Below are 23,886 nucleotides of genomic sequence, written 5' to 3'. Positions count from 1 at the left end.
CTCGTGATCACACAGGCTGGTGTGATTCTTCTATGTGGACTTTGTCGCTTCCAAGCTAGATGGCCGCCTGTTTGCCTTTAAGACCCAGATGCTATATTTTTGGTATCCGGGGTCCAACAGCTTTCTTCACCACATTTACTTATGCACCTACTTTGTCTTCAGCGATTGTGTAGGGAAGGTGAGCATCATGGAATGCCAGTTTAATAGAACAAAGTGTTCTTGCATTGAGGGAGTACTTGAGTGGGGCCCAATGTCCATCTGCTACCTTAATACTAAAACTATAAATATATGCACATAGATCTATTTCCCCATCCTCATATATAAATATATTTACATATGTACATGCCTTTATTTAGACCTTTATAAAATGCCCTTTGCCTCCTAGCTCTTTCTTCTATTTCTTTTTACTTTCCTCTTGACCCACTATGATGCTCAACCTTCATTTGGGTTACAGTAATTCCTCTTGGTTACGTTACCCTTGATCACACCCTACCAGGCCTCTTACACCCTCCTCATCACCGATTTGGATCACGTTGTTCCCTTGTCCCTGGGTTTGTTAACACCACTTCCTTTCCCCCCACCTCCCCCTCTCCCATGTCCCCCCAAACTGTCGGTCTGGTTGTTTTCTCCTCCAGATTGTTCATCCAGCCTATGTTATTTAGACAGACCTGCAGAGATAATAATATGCACAAAAACAAGACGGAGCAAAAGCAAGCAACAAAGTAAAACGTCCGCACTTTTAGTCCGAGTTTCTAGGAACTCCTGGAAGCCTCCCGCTGTCCTTGCTGCCACCGTCCCTGGCCTTTCCCTTCCTCACGAGGAGCCCTGGGGCACCGTGCTTACGAGCAGGCTGCTAACCACATGGTTGGTAGTTTGAAACCACCAGCCATTCCATGGGGAAAAGGCGAGGCCTTCTACTTCTGTAAAGAAGCACAGTCTCGGGAACCTACGGGGGCCATGCCACCCTTTCCTGTGGACTCCGTGGCAGGGAGTGAGTCCGATTCTGTGGTCTCTGTAGTCAGACAGTGTCCTGAGAGAGGGTCTGCCTGACCAGGGAGACAGTGCTCTTCCTGCCCCACCCCACCGGCTCTCACCTGAATGCCCTGCCCTGTGGCTATGGAGGGGTGTGCCACATGGCACACTCCACACCCTCTCAGAGGGGGCATCTGTGAGCCAGCACAGTACGGGGTAGCCCTTACTAGCTTATTCGGGAAGCTAACACCTTATGATTCAAGAGCAGGAACAACTCTGCATACAGTGCTTTGTTCAGGACAGATGCTTCTTGACAATCCCTCTCAGGGCTCTTTGCTCTTAGGCCAGCCTCTGCCTTGCCTGGGCCTCTGCCCTGTCAATGTGTGTGCAGAGGCCCCCCCCCACTCCACCAGCTGCTCCCTCACTGTGGGTCGGCGCACCCTGTGTAGCTGCCTCCCTCCTTCCGCCTCTTACCTGTCTCCTGGGTCTGCTGCTGTCCCTGCTCAGCTCAGGTCTCTCTTGATGGTCAGGAAGTCCCCTTCTCGGCTTTTGGGCTTGGCTCCCTTCTAAGCCTAGAGGGACGGCAAAGCCAGTGCCCTTGTTAAGGTTCCACACATATTATTTGCATAGTCTCACCCTTGCAAGGGTGCCATGCACCTGATTTGCATTTTTAGCAAGCTCTCCAGTCTCCTGGGCAGGGGCCACAAGCACCTTGTCAGCACAGTCCCACCCAGTCATCATGGGGGGGCGGGTGTCACCCAGACCGTGGCCAGAAGGGCCACATCAAGGCCTCGCCTGCCCTCCCTTCTCTGGGTTGTTGATTGCTGCCCCTAGACCTCTTCCTCATGGAATTCTTCAGCAGCAACGAGGCTCTGAGACTCGTGCTGTTGGGAACTCTCTGACGCTCTGTTCATTCTAGATGAGCATCTGATGACTTCCCTTCTCAAAAGTCCCTCTGGCCTTGTGACCAGTGTCGTCGAGACTATCTGGGCCGTTGTGAGAGGACTCGTTGACACAGGGTGTGTGTGCGCTTTCCCAGGGGAGAGCCCTGGCTGTAGGGAGACCTCAGAAACAGGTTCGGGACAGGCTTTGCCCGTTGCCCGTGGACGGGATGGGGTGAAGGTGGGCGCAACGTCAGGTCATTCGGACAGTTTCTTTCGCTTCGTCCATAGCAGCGCCCAAGGTGTGCTGTCAGTCACCTCTGTGTCTCCTGCTTCCCTACTAGCCCTTGGGTGGCTGATGCTCTGGGGCCTGGAGACCACCCTTGTGCCTCTTGTTCCTCATCTGACTGGGCTCTGTGCGTGCAGACAGCGCGTCCCCAGTGCTTTCTCTTGGGTGGTCGGGGCCTCCTTTTCTCTGGTCTTTCTCTCCAAGGGGATCCCCAAAACCAGAGGCAGCTTCGATGCCCTCTCATGGCGCCCCGTATGGGTCAGAGGTAGAGCTGCACCCCACCGCATGGGCAGTGGCTGGCTGGCTTTGTTTTGTTTGCAGAAGTAGATTTCTAACCAAGCTTTTCTCGTGAGACATCTCTGGGTGGATTTGAACCACTGACATTTTGGTTCGTAGCCCAGGCACTTAAACATCTGTGCCACCCAGTCGCTGTGGAGTTGCCTGCCACGCATGGCACTCTGTGTGGGCCGGCGTGGAACTGGGCTCCTTGGAGCACTCAGGCACTGGTTGTTTTGGAAGTAGGTCTCCAGGCCTTTCTTCCGAGGTACTGCTGGGTGGGGATCAGCCTGCCAGCCATTGATCACAGCCCAGTGTGTTTGTTCCCTGAGCCCCACCCGTGGGTTACTGCTACAGGCTTCTGATGGGAAAATGCTTTCCTATGTCCAGCCACCTCACCCAACGTGGTCTTGTGTGAATACGATTCTTGTTAACGATTGTGAGTCTCTTCGGGGCTCAGAACGGACTATTGTTCTTAAAACCATGTTACTTTGAACGGGAGAAGGTATACACAGCAAACCCGTTCTCCACTCCTCAACTCACACACCTGGTGTTCCCTGTCCTCGACAGCCTTCCTGAGTCCTCCCTGTGGCTCCTGACTCCACCATCCCCGCCCCCCCAGGCTAACCCCGCTAAACTGGGGCCTTGGGCACACAGATGCTGGCCTCTGGAGTCTCAAAGGGCTGATGATTGGCAGGTGTGTGTACCTCATTCCTGTTACAAGCAGAAGTGCCCGCTGTCCAGCTCAATGCTGAGCTGCAGGCTGAGTCCATTTCCAGGACGGGAAGGTGTCAAAGGGCATGGCTTCAGGGCAGGGGTCCAGTAACAGACCATGCCCCATCACTTCCAGCCGGGCCGCAGGCCGCTGAGCAGAAGTAGCAGTCACCCTGTTGGTACCAGGACAGTGAAAGACCGTGTTGGCTGCCTGCATGTTAATGTTTGGTGGAAGACACAGTTTCTGTGTGTCCACGTGCTGTTGTGGTAAAAACAGACCCACCCACCTACCCACCGCCCGATGTTGCCATTTTAGCCAACCCTTCAGTGGAGGTGTTACACTCACTTACCATGTCATCTACCCAGCACCCTTGTCTATCTCTACAACCTTTCACCCCCACACGTGGAGGCCATTACCCATCCTCACCACCACCACCACCACTCTCAGCTCTTGTCCAGCACAGGTCAGCCTTGGTCTGTGTGCATCGCCTGTTGTGGGGTTGTGCAGTCTCGATCCCTCTGTGTTTGACTTACGCCGTGCACTATATAATAGAGTGTATGTTTCCAAGGGGCCCTGCTGGGGGCTGCTAACCCCAAGGTCAGCAGTTTGAAACCACCAGATGCTTCTTGGGAGAAAGATGAGGCTTTCTACTCCCATAAAGCACTGCAGTCTCAGAAAACCCACAGCTGGCAGTTCTGCCCCAGCCTGTAGTGTCTCTGTGAGTCAGACTTCCTGGCAGTGAGGACGTGACCTGATGTGGCATTTCCAGCTGGCCTGGAGGCAGGTGCCTGCAAGGAGAGGCCACTCTGTCCACAGCGTATGGGCTGTCTGGCTGTGGCGGCGGTGTAAGGGGTGGGGGGAGCCACGGCGGGACTCTGACTGCTCTCCCCTGTCCACCCCCTCACAGGCCCGTGAACTGTAGCTGCTGCCTTGCCCGCCCCATCTATGTCGCCCTTGACAGCCAGCGTGTCAGCCACTGGACTCGGAAGCCAGAGCATGCGCACACGGGGCCCGGGGCACCATGGACCCCTCTCCTGGTGGGCGCGGTTCTCCCCGGACCCTGGGCCTTGCCGCTGCGTGGCTGGCACTCGTCCCAGCCCCGATGGGACGACTCCCTGGTGGAGAAGTCCCTCAAGTCCCTGAAGGACAAGAACAAGAAGCTGGAGGAGGGCGGCCCCGTGTACAGCCCCCCCTCGCCCGCGTCCGTAAAGAAGTCCATCGGGCAGCGGGTGCTGGATGAGCTGAAGCACTACTACCACGGCTTCCGCCTGCTGTGGATCGACACCAAGATCGCTGCGCGCATGCTCTGGCGCATCCTGCACGGCCACACGCTGACGCGCCGTGAGCGCAGGCAGGTGAGGGTGGGCCGGGCCAACGACACCGTCGTGCACACCGAGCTTGCTTTTGCCTCGGGTGCTGGCGCTGGAGCAGGCTGCTTGTCTTATCAACGGCCCGAGAGCTTGACCTTCCCTGTAAGAGAGCACAGCCCCCCAGAGCAGGCGTGCCCGCCAGCCTGTGGCCTGTCAGAGCTTCTGGCTGGGCAGGTGTGGCGCCACCTCGCTCTGCCCTCCTCTCTGAGAATATTGTCTGTAACCCGCCCGCAGCCTCCGATGCCCTGGGGCAGTATGCATCCTGGAGTGGTCCACAGAGGAGCCTGGGTGCCGCTGTGGAATAAGCGATGGGTGGTGCAAACCCAGCAGGGGCTCCGCAGGAGAAGCCGGAGCTGTTTGTGCCCACAGAGCTTGATAACCTGTGTGAGGGCCCCCCGTGAGTCAGAATCGACTTCGTGGCACTGGGTTTCTGTGGGAGTGCTGAGTGGTGTAGCCAGTGAAACCTTTGCGTGGACGCTCCCAGGTGGGCAGTTCAGCCCTCCCCAGAGGTGCCTTGAAAAACAAGCCTACCACGCCTGGAGCGCGCGCACCCTGTGCCTCTAGGTTCCTTCCTCCTCCTCCGCTCTGCATTTCTGCTGCTGTCATGCTCATTTCCAAAACCGTTACTTTATCTCCTTGTCGCTGTTGTAGGGAAGACACACAGCAGACCACGCGCAAATTCGGTGGGGCTTCCACGACAGCCCGGCCACCCTGACTCTGCCCTGGGAGCTGAGCGCCCTTTCTCCGCTCCCTCTCCGGGTTGCTCCTTCCCCAGGAACAGAAACTCACTGCCTCTTCGGCGCCTATTTCCTGATGGCTGCTGTTCATCGGATCCCTGTTGGGATGCTCAAGGCAGACCTTCTGCTACTAGTTTAAGCTGCACAGTACTGCTGGCCCCCGAAGGCGACTTCAGAGTTTGCTTTTGGTCTACGGTTTGAAGATGATCTCAGGGCAGTAGTTTCCGGGGTTCACCCAGCCTCTTCAGTTCTAGAAAGTCCGCAGTCCCCGAGATTTTGAAATTCTGTCCTGCTTTTCTTCCCCCTTTCAATCAGGACTCTGGGCTGCCATAGACTCCTGGCTCAGGGTGCTCAGTAGCATACATGGGATGCGTGTGCTTATGAACGTTTGAGACATGATTTCTTCTCTGGCCTGGTGCATTGGGCTGTTGAGGCCACTTACACACTCTGGGTGCCACCACACAGGAGTCAGGAGTCCCTGAGGGTTCGGCAGGTGCCACGTGGCCTGCTCTTGTGACCTCCTGGCTTTGTTGTTGGCGAGGGCTTCCACTGACAGTCGGGATCTGAGAGAACGAGTGTCATGCCAGTGGGCCACAGAGGGCTGCCTGTGCAGGCACTCTGCCCAGGAAACAATGCAGACATCCAGCCCCTCGGGTTCCATCTGTAAGCGTGGCCGTTCTTACATCTTCCCGTGCTCAACTTGGTCCCAGAGGGTAAGCGGCAGCTTCATACCCTCCAAGTCCTGAGGAGGCCACAGAGATGCCCCGGCACCCACCGGGCAGACCTGCCGCACTGCACCGAGCTGGGAGAGCAGGAGCAAGAGTCATGTGGTCTGGGGAACCCCCTGTTCCACATGACAGCAGCTGTCGTCTCTGCTGTGGCCAGGCTGGTTCCCCAAGGATGACTGAGTACAGGTGTAAACTTCGTGGCTCGGCTCCCACAGACTCGGTGTCATTTTTGTGTCTCTCCACCATCCTGTCTTCCCTTAGGTGTTTTTGGGGGATTTGGGTGAAAGTGTCCAGAGCAGATTGGTTTGCCGTTCAGTGATCTGCGTGTTGGCTTGGTGACTTTGGGTGCTGTCCCCACAGTGTGACAGACCTCTTCCCACTTTTTCCTGTGCTCTCCTGGGCCAGCGCTGCCCGAGGGCCTGGGTGGTTGCCGCTGTAGGGGTACGCCACTCCCTGATGTGTTGTTCACCTTCCAGGCCCGTCTGTGGTTTGGCCGAGCCATTGCGGAGGCAGGTCTGTGACCACAAAGTGGCCAGGGAGGCACTGTGTCTGACTGACAGAGTCATCCTGATCACACGTGTTGGCCGTTGACTTTGAAGGCAGATTGTAGCCGAAGGAGCCCTGTAGTCGTGCTGCTAACCACAAGGTCAGAAGTTTGAACCCACTAGCCGCTCCTCGGAGAAGGTCTTCTGATCCCAGAAAGACTTACTGCCTTGAAACCCACCAGGGCAGTGCTACCCTGTCTTGTCGCATCGTTGTGCATCGGAATAGACTCAGTGGCAGTGAGAGGTTTAAATCACGACACTGCACTACTTCCTGGTGCTGCACTTTCTCCTGTGTTCCGGGTTCTGCCCTAGGCTCTGCACTCTGTTCTGGGCACTGTGTTCTGGCTGTGTTCTTGGCTCTGTGTTCCGGGCTCTGTTTTGGGCTCTGTGTTCTATGCTCTGTTCTGAGCTCTATGTTCCGGGCTCTATTCCGGGCTCTGTTTTCTGTGCTCTGTGTTCCAGGTTCTGTGTTCTATGTGGGCTCTGGGTTCTGGGTTCTGTGCTCTGTTCTTGGTTCTGGGCTCTGGGTTCCGGGCTGTGTTCTGACCTCTTCTCTATGCTCTGTGTTCTTGGGCTCTGTGTACCAGACTCTGTGTTCCGGTCCCAGTGTTTTGAGCTTTTGCTATGCTCTCTGTTCTGGTTCTGTTGAGAGCTCATGCTAAGACACAGCACAGAGCTCATCCACTGGATGCACACAGGGCAGTGGGTATCGGTGTGATCACAGAGTGTGACGCTGTACCTGCTGCTGCCCCTTGTAGAACATTTCCCTCGTCCTATTGACAGTCCCAGCCCCTTAGCTGTCATCCCCGACTTTGCTCCACCCCAGCTCTAGTGAGGGCCGGTGCTTTTGCTGCCTCGCCCTCTGGGATGGCTGTGTCACAGTGCATTGGGTCCTGGTGTGCTGTAAGTACTCTCTGCCATCAAGTTACTCCTGACCCACAGCGACCGTGCAGCACAGGGAGGGCTGTCCCTGTGGGTTTCTGAAATAGTAGATCTTTACAGCAGCAACAGCCTCGTCTTTCTCCCTCAGAACAGCTGGTGGGTTCAGACTGTTGACCCTGTGGTCTGCTGCACCCCTGTGACCCCTCCTGTAGGGAATCCAGCTGCCTGTGATTGCACCACTGCCCTGGCCTCTGGGCCCAGAGACCGTGGCAGCTCCTGCCTTTCCTACAGGGTCTCAGTTTAGTGACACTGCTCAAATGGGTGCCAGTCTCCTTGCTACACGCTCATGGGTGGGCACCCTCGCCACCCTTGACCTACAGGGCAGGTCTGAGTCCCTGTCTAGTTGTCTTCACCCAGTACGACCCCAGCAGCAGGGCCTCTATAACTCCTCCTGGCAAGGTGACTGTGAGAGTTCACCCACTGTCTTTTTTGCCCCAAGGACAGGGTTGTGCCCAGTGGTGGGATTCAGATTATGTAACAGCAGATTGAACACGGCCAGAATAACCGTTTTAAGTATTAAAAAAAAATAATAGCCTGAAAGGTAGCTTATGATTTCAGTGCGATACCAGAAACCCTGTCGCACAGATGAACGTTCAAACAATTCAGCTCCAAGCTCGCTGTCATGGCGTCACCTTGAACTCATAGCAGACCCCCGCACACCCACCCCGTGGGTTTCCAAGACTGTAACGGTTTTTGCGAGTAGAAACCCCAGTCTGTCTCCTGCAGAGCTGATAGTGGCTTTGAACTGCTGACCCTGCGGCTCTCGGCCCAGTGGGTAACCATTCCCCCACCAAGACTCCTCTAAAAAGATGGAGTATAGATCGTGATTTCCATGTGGGACAGCTCTCTCAGAACCCTACGTACAAGCGCTATGGTAACCAACGGTTTGGTGAACTCAACACAAAATTAGGTCTTGGTTTTGCCCAACCAGTGTGAGCCGGCTGAATCCCACCCCCTGGTGATGCTCCTCTTTCCCAAGCATTCCATGGAGATGCTGGGCTGCCTGAGATTGTGTTGCCGAGGTAGTAGTGAGCAGGCAGGCAGCACAGGCTTGGCCCACCCATCCCCGCTGCACCGTACTGAGCGAGCCTCTCCCCGTGCCTGAGATTGTGTTGCCGAGGTAGTAGTGAGCAGGCAGGCAGCACAGGCTTGGCCCACCCATCCTTGCTGCACCGTACTGAGCGAGCCTCTCCCCGCCAGTTCCTGCGGATCTGCGCCGACCTCTTCCGCCTGGTGCCCTTCCTGGTCTTCATCGTGGTGCCCTTCATGGAGTTCCTGCTGCCCGTGGCTGTGAAGCTCTTCCCCAACATGCTGCCGTCCACGTTCGAGACCCAGTCGGTCAAGGTGACACACACACTTCCCAGGAGCAGGACCTTACTGCCACCAGCCACCCGGGCTGTTAAATGTGCATGGGGAGGGGACCACGGGGGGCTCTGTTGTCCTCAGAATCCAGACCTTCTACTGTGCCAGAGATTGCTCATGGGTACTCAGCACCCCCATTTAGAAGCTCACAGGCTAAAACCCACTTGGGGGAGGGCAGTATAATGAGCCCCCCTGGAGAGCCTACAGGACATAGATAGCTACCCCCTTTTATGGGTAACAGCTGCCTTAAGGATCTGCAGCCACCCTAAGACCCTACTCTGCTCCTTTCTTTTGTTGTTGAAAACGCACATAGCAGGGAGGACGACATCCCACACGCCCAAGTCTGTGTCCCTGGTGACAGTCTTTGAGATGTGGGGCCACAGTCACCTCCTGACCCATGTTGTTCCCCAGTCAGCAGGCACCTGCTTCAGGCCCCTGAGTGTCTTACCTGACCTCGCTGGTGCCCCTTTAGTCCAGGGGAGACCATCTGGGAGCACAGGCTCACAGTGCATGTCCCTACAGCGACGTGAAGCTAACTTAGCTAAGCCAGTTGTTGCTTGGGTTTTAAGACTTTTGCAGGGATATTTTTGGTGGCAGGTTTGCTTAGAGGTGACCTCAGGGCAGGGGTTCCAAGAGTTCACGGAGTTTCCACAATCCCAGAAACGTCGACGCTGCGGGAAATTTGGAATTCTGGTCTGCGGTGTCCGGATTCTACCGTGGAATCCTGGGTCAGGGTGCTGGGTGAGCGGCAGCTGGGCACCAGCCAGGTCGTCTGTTCTCCTGGCAGTGGAGGCCACTGCTGCAAAGGTTTTCACAGACCCGCTGTTCCGAGCGTGCGCGCCCTGGCCCTTGGTGGGCATGTGCGCGTGCACCCGTGCGCCTGTAATCGGGCACTGCGTGAGGTGGACGGCGCCTTTCTTACTGGGGGCTGGGGCGGGGCGGGTGGGTGTTCATGTCTGCAGCGCCCTCTCCCCCTCTCTCTGCGGTGCAGGAGGAGAAGATGAAGAAGGAGCTGCGGGTCAAGCTGGAGCTGGCCAAGTTCCTCCAGGACACCATCGAGGAGATCGCCCTGAAAAACAAAGCCGCCAAGGGGAGCGCCACCAAAGACTTCTCTGCCTTCTTCCAGAAGGTGCCTGTGCCTGCGCCAGCCGCTTGTCTGTGCCCGCCCGCCCTTCTCGCTGCACGCCAGAGCGCCGAGCTCCCAGGCAAATGTTTACCGAGCCCGCGGGCGCTAGCTAGGAGCCTGGCCTGCCGGCGGGCGCCACCTACATATACCCCAGTCATATGCTCCCAGTGTGGCCCCCTTTGTCTGTGCCGCATGGCTGTTCCAGCCTTCTGGGGGGGCAGGGGTGGGGGGGACATAAGGGGCAGCGAGGACTGGTTGGGTGATCACGGCTGGCCCTTCTGCCAACCCAAGGTCAGCCAGAAAGAGCCCTGTGGACTGTCGCCTAGGCCTGGCTGGGGGGCAGAGAGGGCCGGACAGTGAGGGGACAGCCCCTGGGAACTCCCCAGGCTGTGTGAAGCAGAGGAGGGGGTGGGCTCAGGCTTGTGACATTGGAAGCACACGTGGAATATTTCTGGAGTCGATCAGAAGAGCATAAACCAGGGCCAACAGACTGTCCCCGGGGCAGGTGTGTCCACGTCCACAGGCCTGTGAGATGTGGCCGCTGTTTCTGTTGCCGGTTGAGGCTATTGTGGTCCTGCCTGGTCCTTCAGGGCGGTGTTGGACACCTGCCCTGGGGGCTCATTCGTCTGTCGGCAGGGTGGGGGCAAGAGCAGGGGCCCCTGGCCCTGAGGGTGATTTGAGGTATGGTGAGGACACAGGTCTGAGGGGAGAATCTGCACTGGGGACTGGAGGAGACAGACTCCAGGTGGAGGCTGTGCAGGGACAGGGCAGGTGGCCAGGTCCGAGTCATAGCACCGGGTTAGGTTCCTGGAGCTGCCCCGTTGGCTTGAGCCCTCAGACGTGCTGGCCCAGGCTGGGCACAAGGCAGGCACCTGCCTGAAGAGCCTTGAGATAACTTTGCTAAATGTCCTTCCTTGAGGACCAAAAAGTGGACACCAGCACCCTGAGCTGGCCAGCCTTTCCCTGGTGCTCCTCTGGGCCCACAGCCCCTAGGCAGTAGGGTGCCCTGGGGCACTGCCTGCAGCTTTTTTCAGGTGGGAGAAGGCGTCGGAGCCTGCATGCAGATGGCCAGGCTGCCCTGGGCCTTGTGCTTGCAAACTAGAGCACCAGCTTGAGGGGCTCCTGGGGCCCAGAGGCAATGTGTGCATGTGCTTGGGGTGCCTGCCCAGTGGCAGACCTGGTGCTAGGAGTCTCCAGGGTGGGAAGGGGGACCCCAGCAGGAGAAGACGGGAAGGGCAGGTCTTGGGCAGCTGGGGATGAGGCCGTGAAAGTACGTCCTCCCAGCACGGCCGGTGGAGGAGGGTGCTGCTTAGACGCTGACCCCCAGTGGGTGAGCGCCTTGATGACCTCGCAGATCCGAGAGACTGGTGAGAGGCCCAGCAATGAGGAGATCTTGCGCTTCTCGAAGCTATTTGAAGATGAGCTGACCCTGGACAACCTGACTCGGCCGCAGCTGGTGGCGCTCTGCAAACTGCTGGAGCTGCAGTCCATCGGCACCAACAACTTCCTGCGCTTCCAGCTCACCATGCGGCTCCGCTCCATCAAAGCAGATGACAAGGTGGGCAGGCGGGCGGGCGCTCAGCAGGGTGTGTGTGTGTGTGTGTGTGTGTGTGTGTGTGTGTGTGTGTGTGTGTAGGAGTGTGCACACTGTGAGATTGTGGATATGCATGTGTGGGAGTGTGGCAATGTGTCTGCTTGCTTGAGTGTAAGTTTGTATCCATGTAGTGTGGGAGTGTAAGTTTGTATCCATATAGTGTGAGGTGATGGGGGTTGGTGTAGGAGTGTGGGAATGTGAGTGTAAGTTTGTATCCATGTTGTGTCGGGCTTAAGTAAGTACGGGTGTCTACGTGTGTGAGTGTGGTGTTTACCAGTTGAAATTCGTATTGGACTCCTTGGGGCTCATAAGATGTTATAACTTGACAGGACATCACATGGTTGTCCCTCTTCTCTTTACGGTTGCAGAAACAATGGGCTGTAAGAACTAAGCACTGTAATCCATTTAACTTTCAGTCTAAACAAGCCTGCCATCAGTCTCTCCGCCTGATAATGACCTTAAACACGGCACCCTGGAGTAGGGGGTCCTGGGGAGGGACGCGGGCAGGCAGCAAAGCGTTGTGCGACTGCCAGGCTGCCATGCCCTCGCGGGTATTGTTCAACCCCTGGCGGGAGGCTCAAGACATACCCTCCTAGACTCAGAGTCCAGACCCTAAACCAGCAGTTCTCAACCTGGGGGTTGAACGACCCTTTCACAGGGGTCACCTGATTGATCACAGGAGCAAAATGACAATGATCAAGTAGCAGTGAAAATAATTTTATGGTTGGGGGTCGCCAACCATAAACTGTATGAAAGGGTCGCAGCCTGAGGAAGGTCGGGAACCACTGCCCGAGAGGGCGGAACCTGGTGGCCCGGGGCGTTCCTGGGCTTGGGGCCACATCACCCCTGTCGGTCTGCCTATGCCACATGGGGGCTGGCTGTGTCCCCTGCGTCCCTTTTTCAGAAGGACCGCGGTCACAAAGAGAAGGGGGACCCAGTCTGCCCTAGTGTGGCCTCACCCCTATGCTTCCAAGGTGGACACGTCCAAGGCAGGACTTGTGTTTTGGGGGGGAGCCCCTATTTGTGGTGGTGGGATTCAAGAGGAAGCCGGAAATGGGGCTTGGATACCGATACTTGTGAGACCCATGGCTCGAGCCCCCGTCTTTTGCTTCCTCTGTGTTTAACTCTCCGTCCTACCCGACTTGCTCTGTGCTGTTGACAGTCATACCCTCGTCCCCCTTTGTCCCTGGGTTTACTGCACTCATTTGTCCTCCTCCTCTCTCTCCCTCCCTGCGCCAACCTGCCCCGTGAGCACCAGCAATGCCTAGCGCCGTGGCGGTGCCCTCCCTGGTGGGCCTAGAGTGGAGTCCACTTTGTCCTCGGACGCTCTGGCAGAATGGGCCACCCAACCAGGGCCCTTCCTGCATGCCGGGATCGGGTCGCCCCCTCGTCCTCGCCGGGCTGCTGCACTCTGACTGTGCTTCCAGAGCAGGGTCCTGGTGGCGGTGTGGTTACGTGCTGGGCTGCTAAGCCCCAGTCAGCAGTTCGATAACACCAGCTGCTCCTTGGGTGGGGGGGGAGGGATGAGGCTTTCTACTCCCCTACAGTGGCAGCTTCGGTCACTGACCCCCAGAGGCAGCCCTGGTCACGGAGTTGGAGTGGACTGGACGGCAGAGAGTTTGAGTTTTGAGTGGGGACAGGCGGGGGACAGTGTCTGTGCAAAACTGGAGTCTACAGAAGCTAGTTGCCCCTCATGCTCCTGCAGAGTGACTGGCAGGCTTGAACCAGGGGCCACCAGGGCCCTCTGGGCGTATGCGTGCACCATATTGTTAAGGCTGTTGGTTGGCTGCTGGGCATGTAGCTGTCCCTCCTTTGGGTGTAGAACCTGGGAGCAGAGCCCTGGGCCCTGCGCCTGTCCTCATTGCTCTCAGTGCTCCACCTTGGCTGGCCCGATTGCATTTCCACGAGCTGGGGGTGGGGGGGCTCGGTTTCCCCATCCACAAGGTTGGCCACATGGATGACGTGGCAGACAGGAGACCCCCGTGGGCCGACCCAACGCCCTAAGCTTTGGGTGAGCAGCCCAGCGCTTCCCTGGCGCCACAGGGGCTCCAGACCATGCATGCGCCCACAACTGTCTCCAGAGAGCCCTAGTGAGTGGGCGAAGCCGCTGGTGCCCAAAGTGGACACTGGTTGGGAGATTCTAGCTTCAGGACGGCCTCCCAGGTCATGCGGGATAGAGGCACCTGCTAGGCGACCAGAGAAGGGGCACCCCAGCAGCTGGTGCTGCCAGGACTCCTCTGCATCCTGCAGTCTCATCGACACAAGCCTCTTCTCCCTGCTGCTGGGGCCACCGAGGGGCTGGGCGTGTCGGTGTGGGCGCCCTGGGTGCGCCGTGTTAACGTCAGCGTGAGGTCTTGCCACGGGTGGTGCCATGGGGGTGGGAAGCAGATGCAGGGTATGCAGATGCGTACTCGGCACTATGTCCCGCAACCCCAAGCTTGGATGGCACTTGCTGCAAGATAGCGCTTTACAAGTGGAGCCAACCGCAGGACCCATTGTGGGGTTGAGCAGCGTGGCGCAGCAGGGCTGGGGTCTGGCTGGCAGAGAGCGCCCACCACCGTCTCTGACCCCACCTGGAGTTCTGCTGTCCTCTCCCTCAGCAGGCAGAGTGCATGCTGGGGGGGGTTGAGACCCAGTTTCCTGGTTGTGGTAACGGAGCCCTGAAAACCTCTTAACACCTTTTGGGGCTTTTTTAAAAAACTTATTTTTTTTTGTGGATCAGGAGAAAGTTTACGTTCCAGACCCTGAGTCATGCAGTCTAGGACTGAACCCCTCGGTGGGCTAGTGGCCCCTGTCGGGCTGTGCCCAGCGGCTGAGGTTGTGCTCTCTCTACAGCTCATCTCCGAGGAAGGGGTGGACACTCTCACCGTCAAGGAGCTGCAGGCGGCCTGCCGGGCACGGGGCATGCGGGCACTGGGCGTCACCGAAGACCGCCTGAAGGGTCAGCTGAAGCAGGTACCTGGCCCGCAGGGCACACCTCCAACACACCCGCCATGACTTGGAGCCCACCCAAACGGTGGGCAGGCAGGCAGGCGGGCGAGCAAGTATGTGTTTCTGGGCCGCAGCTTCCTTGGTCCCCATGCGCTGAAGCTCCCCCGGTGCCTGGGCTCTGGGTGACTGGCATGCTTCTGCTCTTTTTGCCTCAGCCTCCCCAGGTCGATTTCCAAGATCTTCACATCTCGCCTTTCCATTGATTGCTTGGGGTTTTATTTCGCTTTTCTTTCCCCCTTAAGTGGTGGTTATTAGCTGCCGTGCGGTTGCCCCTGACTCAATGGCGACCCTGTGTGTGGAACAGGACTGACTGCTCCACCGGGCTTCACAGGGGCTGCCCTCTTAGGGGAGGACCAGCAGGCCTTTCTCCCAGGCACTGCCCTGTGGAGCCACACTCCAAAGGCGGCCTCTGCTGGCTCTGCAGTTGGACGAGGGCCCAGGTAACCTTTGTTAGCCAGGGCCCCGGGAAGGCCCCCACTGCTTCAGGCAGCCTCGCCTCTCCCCTGCAGAGTGACGGATGGTTTCAAAGAGTAGGCTTTCCGGTTGGCCCAGCGCATAGCCCACCCAACCACCAGGGCTCCCTGAGCCCAGGAGAGGTTTGGCAAGGCCACCCAGGCCAGCACCCACCCTCCTGAGCCTGCCCTTCTCTGCCATCAGCCTCCTCCGCCCCCCCTGCCCCTACCCACTCTGAGACCCATCTGTGTCCTAACCTGCAGTGGCTGGACCTGCACTTGAACCAGGAGATCCCCACGTCGCTGCTGATCCTGTCCCGGGCCATGTACCTTCCAGACACCCTCTCGCCCGCTGACCAGCTCAAGTCCACGCTACAGACCCTGCCGGAAATAGTGGTGCGTGGTGGAGGGGGGGGGGACTCCCGCTCCCCCAGCCCAGGCCAAACCACCACTCCCATCATGGGAGCCTCAGCTAGGCCTAGGTGGCCAGGTCGGCGGGCATCAGATGCTGCCCTCACTGTTTCTGCCCTTGGTTCCTGCGTCTTGAGTGAAATCTTGGGGTGGCAGCTCCGGGGGGGTGGGGGGAGCCGGGCTGGATCTTCTGCTCTGGACGGTGGTGATGTGGGCGTCTGTCCTCAGGCCAAGGAGGCGCAGGTGAAGGCAGCTGAGGTGGAGGGCGAGAAGGTGGACAACAAGGCCAAGCTGGAGGCCACGCTGCAGGAGGAGGCAGCCATCCGGCAGGAGCACGAGGAAAAGGAGCTGGAGCGTCGCTCAGAGGAGGCGGCAGCGGCGGCGGTGAGCGTGCACGTCACGCCCTGCCTGGGGGGAGGAGCTGCTGTGGGGGGTTGCTCCTAGATTCCGGTGTGTGCTCCCTATCCCAGACCCAGCACCTTGGCTGCCCCCACGGACAGCGGCTTCATGGTCTCACTGCTAAAGCCAGGGGCTGGGGCTTCGCAGCCCCTGCTCTTCTCTTCAATAGGAGGGGCCCTGAACGTGAACACAGAGCCCACCCCTCTCTGTGTGCCCTCTGCAGGGTGTCCAGAGCCTGCCCCCACTCAATCTCCTTGGGCCCTGCCCATGGGGGACCATGGGAAGCCATGCTGCGCCTCTCAGGGACACAGGGACACATCACACCTCATGTACACACGGGCGGCACCTACAGGCAAATCCCATGCATGCTCTCACTCGCATCCACACCGCCGCAGCCTATTCTGCCCGGAGTGGGGTCGCCCTCAATGCTGGGAAGCAGGCCCATGGGTATGTAGTGCTGAGCTGCTCCCCAGGGTTGGGGGGGGGGGGCTCCCAGAGGCGTGTCTGCCTCGGGCGCAGTAAGGAGTCCTGTGTGGCCTCGGTCATGAGTGGTACACCTGCCTGGCGCTTGCTTGCTCCCGGTGGGGGCTGTGGGAGGGTGGCGCCGTGGGCCTGGGTGAGCATTGTGCCGCATTGCAGAAAGAAGGTGAGCTGGAGGTGGTGGTGGATACCCCCCCAGGGAGGCCCCTAGTGGAGCCACAGCCTGAGGTGCCCGACGTGATCGTGCCTGATGAGGTGCTGAGGGACACCGCCCCTGTCCTGGAGGGCGTCAAGGTGCGTGGCTGTGCGTCCCCCCACACAATGGGGCCATCCAGAGCCAGCAGGGGCTGAGGCAGGTGGACACTGAGGTAGTCCTGGGGGGCAGGCTGCAGCCCCCAAATCTGGCTGACCTGCCTGAGGCCATAGGCCTGAGAACCCAGTCTTGCCCCCAGGTGGCCCTGAGGTTCCTGGGAGGACGGTCCCTCCTGAGACGGCGGGGGACAGACCCGTCAACCGTGCAGTTGTGTCCTTGACACAGAGGGCAGGGCCCTGGGGGTCAGGGGTCAGGGACTTGAGGTCAAACTGGCATTTAGGGCAGTGGGGGCAGGAGCTGGATGGAGGCTAGGCTTGGTTCTGGGGCTGGGGCCCTGAAGGTGGGTCCCCTTAATATGAGTCACAGACTGGCCCTGCAGAGGGATAGGAGCCAGCAGGTAGATGGGTGCCAGATGGTGCAGAAGCACATGCCAGCCTGAAGACAGGGCAGGGTTGATTATGGGAGTGCCAGGGGCACCTGAGACGGCACTGGAGTGGCAAGGGGCCGGGGCTCCCTACAGGAGGTGACTGCGGCTGATCTGTTTCCGTGGAGGCTCACTGACTGCTCCCAGGTCCCCGAGTCCGTGGGAAGGGCCGTCTCCCTCCACTGAGGGTCCGGCTGGCTTGTGTTCACTCAGGGGGAAGAGATCACCAAGGAGGAGATCGACATCCTCAGCGATGCCTGCTCCAAGCTGCAGGAGCAGAAGAAGTCCCTGACCAAGGAGAAGGAGGAGCTGGAGCTGCTCAAGGAAGACGTGCAGGACTACAGCGAGGTGAGCGTGGGGCGGGGCCGCCGGGGACTGGACAGCGAGGTGACGTGGGGCAGCGAAGCCCGGCCATCTGCGTTTCTTGGGCGTGCTGAGGGAAATGAAAGCAAGCTCTGGGGAGGAGCACTGCCCCGGCCATCCGACCCGCCCTGAGGCAGACTGCGGGCAGACCGAGGGCCTTTGGGAGGCGCTCGCAAGCACGCTGGGCAACTGACCTATGTCGGAGGTTTGGGTCCACCTGGAAGTTCCTCAGAAGACCTGGAGACCGGGAACCCTGAGACAGGTGTGTTCTGCACTCGGGTGGTGGGCGTGGACCTGCGGGTGTCAAAGGATGGAGTGCTTCCAGAGTCGACACTGCTGCCGGCAGCACCACCGCCACCAAGAAGTCCGCTCACTCCAGTGAGAACGAGGCCTGATCTTGTGGTCTGCAGAGAGACCTCGGTCTTTTCCAGCCCCTGCCCTTGGCACAGCCCCAGCTCTGGTGTTGGCTGTGGGCACAGGAGACTTGGTTTAAGAAGACACTCCAGACCCGATCGGGGAGTCTGCACCAGAACACAGACGCAGCTCCAGCTTGGGGGTTGGGCTCCCCCACACATCCCACATGCACATCCAGGTCCTGGCATCACCTTCCCACGTCCGCAGTTCTCCCAGAGCACCTTGTTCTTAATGAGGGGGAGAGAAGTGGGGTTCTGAGCAGGTCTCATCTTGTCTCGTCTGTCAAGGAAACACTCTTGGTGTTTGCAGAAATCAAAAACAAATTCGGAGGATAAACACAAACACGACTAGCAGCCCTCCCCGGTGGGCATCAATGGACTTCCTGTTTCCTGCCCAGCCTGGAACTTTCCACTGCCTGGTGCCAGCTGGGACTCACTGAATCCCCCTCCTTTTTTTAAAAATGAAAACCACTCCTTTTCTGTATTTTGCATACTGACCGACCCAAGACTTCTTAACACGTTTTTATGTATCTGCATCACGTTCTAAGGGAGCTAGGAGACTTGAAGAAGTGCGGCCTTTACGGCCTCCCCTGCCTCTTCTCTTTCTTTCCCCCTCCCCCACCCCCATGACTGAGTGAGAGGAGGACCTGGGTGCCTGCGTGTGTGCCCACAGTGATCGTCCACCCCACCATGTGGGTGTCTTGGGCTTGCATCTCGTGCCTAAAGGAAGGCAAGGTTTAGTGGCGTTTAGTGCGGTCCGTGAAGCTGGGAACCCATTTTTGTAGGACCTGCAGGAGATCAAGAAGGAGCTGTCCAAGACTGGCGAGGAGCAGCTTGTGGAGGAGTCCAAAGCCAGCCAGCGGCTGACCCGGAGGGTCCAGCAGATGATCGGCCACATCGACGAGATGATCGCCCAGCTGGAGATGGAGCAGAAGGCCGGCACACTGAGCCCTGGCCGGGGCACGCCTTCAGGGTGAGCACAAGCCTGAGGGCCCAGAGGTGGGGCAGGGTGGGGTGGGATGGCCGATCACCCAGGAAGATGAGACACTTGCAGAGGAAACTCAGCTCATGGGGAGGTGGGAAGCTGCAGCAGTGAGTCCAGGTGCCTCAAGGGTCTATCTCAAACTCTGACCACTCCATGGCGCCCCCACCTCCCCACGGTGCCCCAGCACTGAGCTCTCACCCAGAGGGGCATGCGGCCAGTGGGCACCAGGGGTTGAAGGAGAAATGAACCCCACGTGAGCAGGCCCTCGCAGCTCAAACTCAACTGGTTCAGTCAGGGTAAGCTGGAGATTATCTAAGGGACTTGACTTTGGTGTTCAGGGATGTCAGTGACTGGCCTATCCATGGCCTGTCTGAACACCCCTGCCTCCCTTGCCTATGCTTCCTGCAGACTGCAGCCAGGCAGAACTTTGCAGAACGTGCACCCACAGAATCGTGGCTCTCTCCTGGCAGCCCTAGGCTGTTCATACTGCTGGGCTCTCGCTGTCCCTCCTTCCTGAGCCTACACTCGCCCCCTGTGGTGCTCATGAGGGCAGCAGCCTGTCTGCTCTGAGCCTATGTCCTCTGAGCCCCAGACAGGAGCCAGCCCGTTTCCAAGGAGCTGCCACAACCACTAGTGCCACACTGCCCAGCCGGGCCCAGGGCCCTTCACACACACCTTGCCTCACGTGGGTCTCTCAGACCCAGAGGTGGCAAGCAGGTCAGCCCCGAGCCCCTCACCACTTACCTCCATGACCCTGCTCGTCCTCCAGGTCCTTGCTCATGGAAGCCTTGCTCCACCCCCAGACCAGGTCAGTGTCCCACAGGGCTGCACTCTTCACCCTTCCACCTGCAGTCTGGTGTGCCCTCTCCCTCCACCACCACGGGGTCTGCAAAGGGCCCCCTCGAGCAGGTGAGGTCCACAGGTCCCCCTCAGTCCTGTTTGGGTGCTGGTCCCTGAATTAGGGAGCACCCAGCCAGGCTGAGCAGGTGGCCTGTGTGGCCTGCCCGCAAAGGGGGCCTGGGCCGTTCCCCCACCAGGCGAGAGCCCTTCCATTGTCCACGGCCACAGGCAGGCTTGCTCCCCGCCCCCCGCAGGGAGAACTTCATCAGCATCCCCGAGCTCATCAGTGCCATGAAGCAGGTGAAGCACATTCCAGAAGGCAAACTGCTGCGCCTGGCTTCTGCGCTGGATGAGAACAAGGACGGCCGGATCGACATCAACGACCTCGTCAAGGTGCGGCTGCCCAGCCCCTTGGGGTGGGCGAGCTCCGGGGTCCCCACACCGGGAGGAGTCCAGGTGGGCTGTTGGCGAGCTTGTGGGTGTGCCTGGGGATGACCAATTAGGCCCCGTGGGACCTGGGGGAGGACGAGCCTGAGGGCCAGTGGCTGCCTGAGAGGGCAGGAGCGAGGTAGAAGCCACCTGGCGGATAGGCCCTCCATGCACAACCTGGCTGGTTCCTGATGGGAAACTTGGGTAACTTAGTGGTTTCGGGTCAGTCAGAGCCTTCTGGGTTAAAAAGCAAGGTGTTGCAGGCACACCTGCCCAAGTGGAAGCAGACCAGTGCCTGCCCAGTCGGGAGCAGGGTCATTGGTCTGCGACTTTGCTGTGGTGCCGGCTGCCTGTTCCCATCTCCCCACCTCTGGGCCTTCGGGAAGCACACTGCTGCCTCCCCGGAGGCCCTGCCCCCTCCCTGGCTCCCCCTGAGTGTGTGCCCCTTCCCTGACAGGTGATCGAGCTGATCGACAAGGAAGACATCCACATCTCCACCAGCCAGGTGGCCGAGATCATGGCCACTCTGGAGAAGGAGGAGAAGGTGGAGGAGAAGGAGAAGGCCAAGGAGAAGGCGGAGAAGGGAAGGGAGGCAGCCGAGGGGAAGAACTGAGTAGTGCGAGGGCTCCCGCCCCGGACGCGCCCCCTGTGCCCGCCGCCCTCCACCCTGTGGCCATGGCCCTGTGGTGGCATCCTGAGGTGCCTCCCAGCGACAGAGCTAGTATTTTTGTCTGGAATAAATCAGAAACTTCCGTAATCCGATGAATTGTGATTCCCATCATTCCACGAAGATGCCATCTGCCTGGACTCCCGTCCTTCACAGGGAGGAAGCTGGTCTGGACTCTTGCCCTGGTGCCACGTGCGGGGGAGCTACCCTGAGCCTGCCCCGACTCCCCCAGCTCTGCGGTGGCATGGGCTGCCTGGGGCAGGAGAGCTTCCCTGAGACGTCCATCTGCATAGGAATTCTTAACAAACAAAGCGACATCGGAAAAGCCCCCATCTCTGAAGACGACACCGAAGCTCATCTGTGGACTTTGACTCCAAGCGCCTGTGTGCAACGACATGAAGGCAGTGTCTGCACCCCGAGATTCCCATCATGTGTACCCCAAACCCCTCCACTCCCCCCGGCTCCAGCGAACCACTCCTCAGCCTGTAGCTGACGGGACACCCAACAAAGTGTGCGGCAAAGATGGCCCTTCTGCGCTCTGGTCTGGAATCTACGGGAGCCCGAGCTTGCCAGCAGGGCTCTGTGTGTCTCCCTTCCCCTCCCCCCAGGCCTCTTGAGTCCTCGTATGAAGCTTAATGACCATGCTCAGGAGGTGTGTGGGGTGGCAGGCTGTCGGGGCCACAGGTGGCATCCAGAGGGGTGACCAGATGTCTGTCTCAGAGCCACCTCACGTGACCTGGGTGCTTCTTCACACTCCAGTGACTCTATAGCAGTGGCTGCTACAGACTTGGGGTACCTCACCCCCCCAGGCCCACACCCGGTGGCACAGCTCGGGGTGGGGTAGGGAGACGCATCCAGGCTCTCCCCACCTGCCTGCCCGGGGCTGTTGGCGACTACCCCCATCCAGGTAGGCTGTTCCTTTGGGGCCGACCCGATTCGGGCAGGTGAGCAGTAGCATGGGCATGTCCAAGGGCAGCTTGAGCGCTGGCCTGGAGTCTCTCAAAGGTGACCCTGCCAGGTAGGCTCAGGCAGTTGTTCACCACGGCCCAAGGGTTGATGTGCTCAGTGAGCGGAGAGTGCTCCCTGCTTCCTCCCTATTTATAAGTCACCTCTGCAGCCTCACTCTCAGGAGGCTGGTTTTCAGTTGTCAAGTGTACCTAACTTTGAAAACACGCTTACGTTGCCCGAGGGCAGCGGGCCCTGTGGATGTGAGTCCTTCCTCATGGGGCCCGCTGTGCCCTGACCTTCCTCCTTGTCCGCCCTGCCCTTCCGGCCAGAAAACTTCTGCCACCTCTGCTCCATACCGCCAGGTACCCTTCTTTCGCGACTGTCCCCGCCCCAATGTGTGCCCCGGCCCAGGGGAGCTCAGGGGTCTGCCCTGCAGTGGTGCGGTGCCTCGCTGTCCGCCTGAGACCATGATCCGGAAGTCAGCTTAAAGATGGCGGCTACCTTCGGGCAGCTTTTTATCCGGAGCCAAATTGGCAGGAAGCCTTGGAAAGCCAGAGCGTCTCCACTCCGGGAAGCCTTGGAAAGCCAGAGCGTCTCCACTCCTCTGAAGGCCCCTTTGGAATCGGGGAGTCAGACTCTCGCGCGTGGGCTTTCTTTGCGGGCCTGTTGGAAGGCCACGTTCCCCATGTTTTTAAATGAAGGTGGTGGTTCATGGGAAGTAACCCCTCCAGAGGTTCTCAGGGCGCGGTGCTGGAACCCGGCAGCCTGTGCCCGCTGGGGCGGGAACTGGGAGCTGCAGATGGGCGATTCTGGGGCACCCCCTTATCCCCCAAGCCTGAGGCTGGTGGGACACATTTAGTAATTGTATCTATTAAAAGACCGAACTAATGTTCACAAAGAAACCCAAAGTACCACTCCAGAACCACATGCCCCTAAGAAACCGGGGTGCCCATGTCCCTGGAGGTGGCTCTGCACTGCGGGGTGGGGCGGGGCCCCGGCCTGGCCTCTGGCAGCCATGTAGAGCAGGCAGCATCAGGCCAGCCTATTCCCAGGTCCTGAGCCACAGCGGGCTCCTGTGACGAGGCAGGGCCTGCCGTGCCACGTGCCCTGTGGGGGGACCACGGAATAAAGTGTCACCTGGATTACCTGTCTGCTTTGTCTGCCGTGCGTGTGTATGTTTGTTCCTGCTGTTGTCAGGGATTCTCATCCTGCCACCTGGCCAGGCCAGGCCCTCACCAACCCAAGGACACCTGTAGGTGGCCCAGGAGCTGGGGACGGCGCAGATTGCCTGCTGCCTGGTCTGAAGCCCTGGAGCAGTGGTGCTGGGCCCTGGCTGAGCAGTCAGCCACAAGGCCACTTTTCCTGAGACACAGATGGGCTCCTCAGGAGGTGGGGGGGACCTCACTCCCTCCTGAACATAGGCCTAGAGAGCCCAAGGGACATGGTGGGCATGTGCAGCCTGTGGGTGTGTAGGTCACTGCCTGGGGGCTACTGCTCACCCCAGACCAGAGGGGCTCACAGCATGAGCCAGCCCACATCTGGATGTCAGGAGGGGCCGGTCTACCCAGTAGGACCAGCTGTGGTCTGGTGGCTAGGCCTTCTGGGGCCGCTAGGCAGAGGGGCTCTCAGCAGCATGGTGGGAACTCCAATTGGCTCGAGCCCCTTCGGTGGCACGCCGCCTTACCCTGAACCCCTGGGATCCTCATGAGCCCTGCTCACCACCAACACAGGGCTCCCGGGACACAGAGGCCACCCCTTGCCACCACCTGGTTGACCCTTGACCCATCTACCTGGCCTGCCCAGACTCCATGCCACAGCCTGCCTGCTGCCCCATCCTGCCCTCCAATCTCTCACGGTCACTCTACCTGCCACCCCCGGTCCTGAGTGCCAGGTAAGGTATAAGGGACTGGAGGACAGCCAGGCCCTGTTTTCTGCAGGTAGGGCAGTGGGGGAACCACCTGGTTTGGGTACACCTTCAGCCTGGCTCCCAGCTGACCATACCTGTCTGCTTTGTGTGGACTTTAGCCCTGCACCGTCCAGGCTCTGCAGGCTTTGGATTGGGCACTCTCTCAGGGGCCCTGCCTGAGACCCCAGGCCGCTTGCAGGGCAGCCAGGTCCCCCTCTGGGTTTTGAGAGCTCCCTGAGGCCCAAGCTGGAGCCTGGCTTTCTAGTTTGCCCTTGCCGCACTGAGGCATGGGGCTGCCCACCCCCAGGCCCAGGTGACTGGGCTGGAT

The 23,886-nt window shown here is 59.2% G+C and overlaps 1 protein-coding gene across 2 annotated transcripts in view; it reads left to right on the top strand.

Annotated features, from left to right (window-relative positions):
• LETM1 (leucine zipper and EF-hand containing transmembrane protein 1) overlaps positions 1-22,802 on the top strand; it is a 30,488-nt gene extending 7,686 nt beyond the window's left edge. The window contains exons 3-15 of one of the 2 annotated variants that reach the window (XM_075544598.1): positions 4,041-4,488; positions 8,656-8,799; positions 9,809-9,946; positions 11,298-11,501; positions 14,373-14,492; positions 15,245-15,376; positions 15,620-15,775; positions 16,430-16,564; positions 17,221-17,355; positions 18,569-18,756; positions 19,538-19,576; positions 19,863-20,001; positions 20,495-22,802. In XM_075544598.1, the coding sequence (XP_075400713.1) occupies positions 4,041-4,488; positions 8,656-8,799; positions 9,809-9,946; positions 11,298-11,501; positions 14,373-14,492; positions 15,245-15,376; positions 15,620-15,775; positions 16,430-16,564; positions 17,221-17,355; positions 18,569-18,756; positions 19,538-19,576; positions 19,863-20,001; positions 20,495-20,650 (2,134 nt within the window). In that variant the 3' untranslated portion in view covers positions 20,651-22,802. The remainder of the gene's footprint in view (positions 1-4,040; positions 4,489-8,655; positions 8,800-9,808; positions 9,947-11,297; positions 11,502-14,372; positions 14,493-15,244; positions 15,377-15,619; positions 15,776-16,429; positions 16,565-17,220; positions 17,356-18,568; positions 18,757-19,537; positions 19,577-19,862; positions 20,002-20,494) is intronic. The other variant, XM_075544599.1, reaches the window with a different exon arrangement.
• Positions 22,803-23,886: the final 1,084 nt, after the last annotated feature.

The sequence above is a fragment of the Tenrec ecaudatus genome, chromosome 3, assembly GCF_050624435.1.
Source record: "Tenrec ecaudatus isolate mTenEca1 chromosome 3, mTenEca1.hap1, whole genome shotgun sequence".
Lineage (NCBI taxonomy): Eukaryota > Metazoa > Chordata > Mammalia > Afrosoricida > Tenrecidae > Tenrec > Tenrec ecaudatus.
This window is presented reverse-complemented; position numbering and strand designations above follow the sequence as displayed.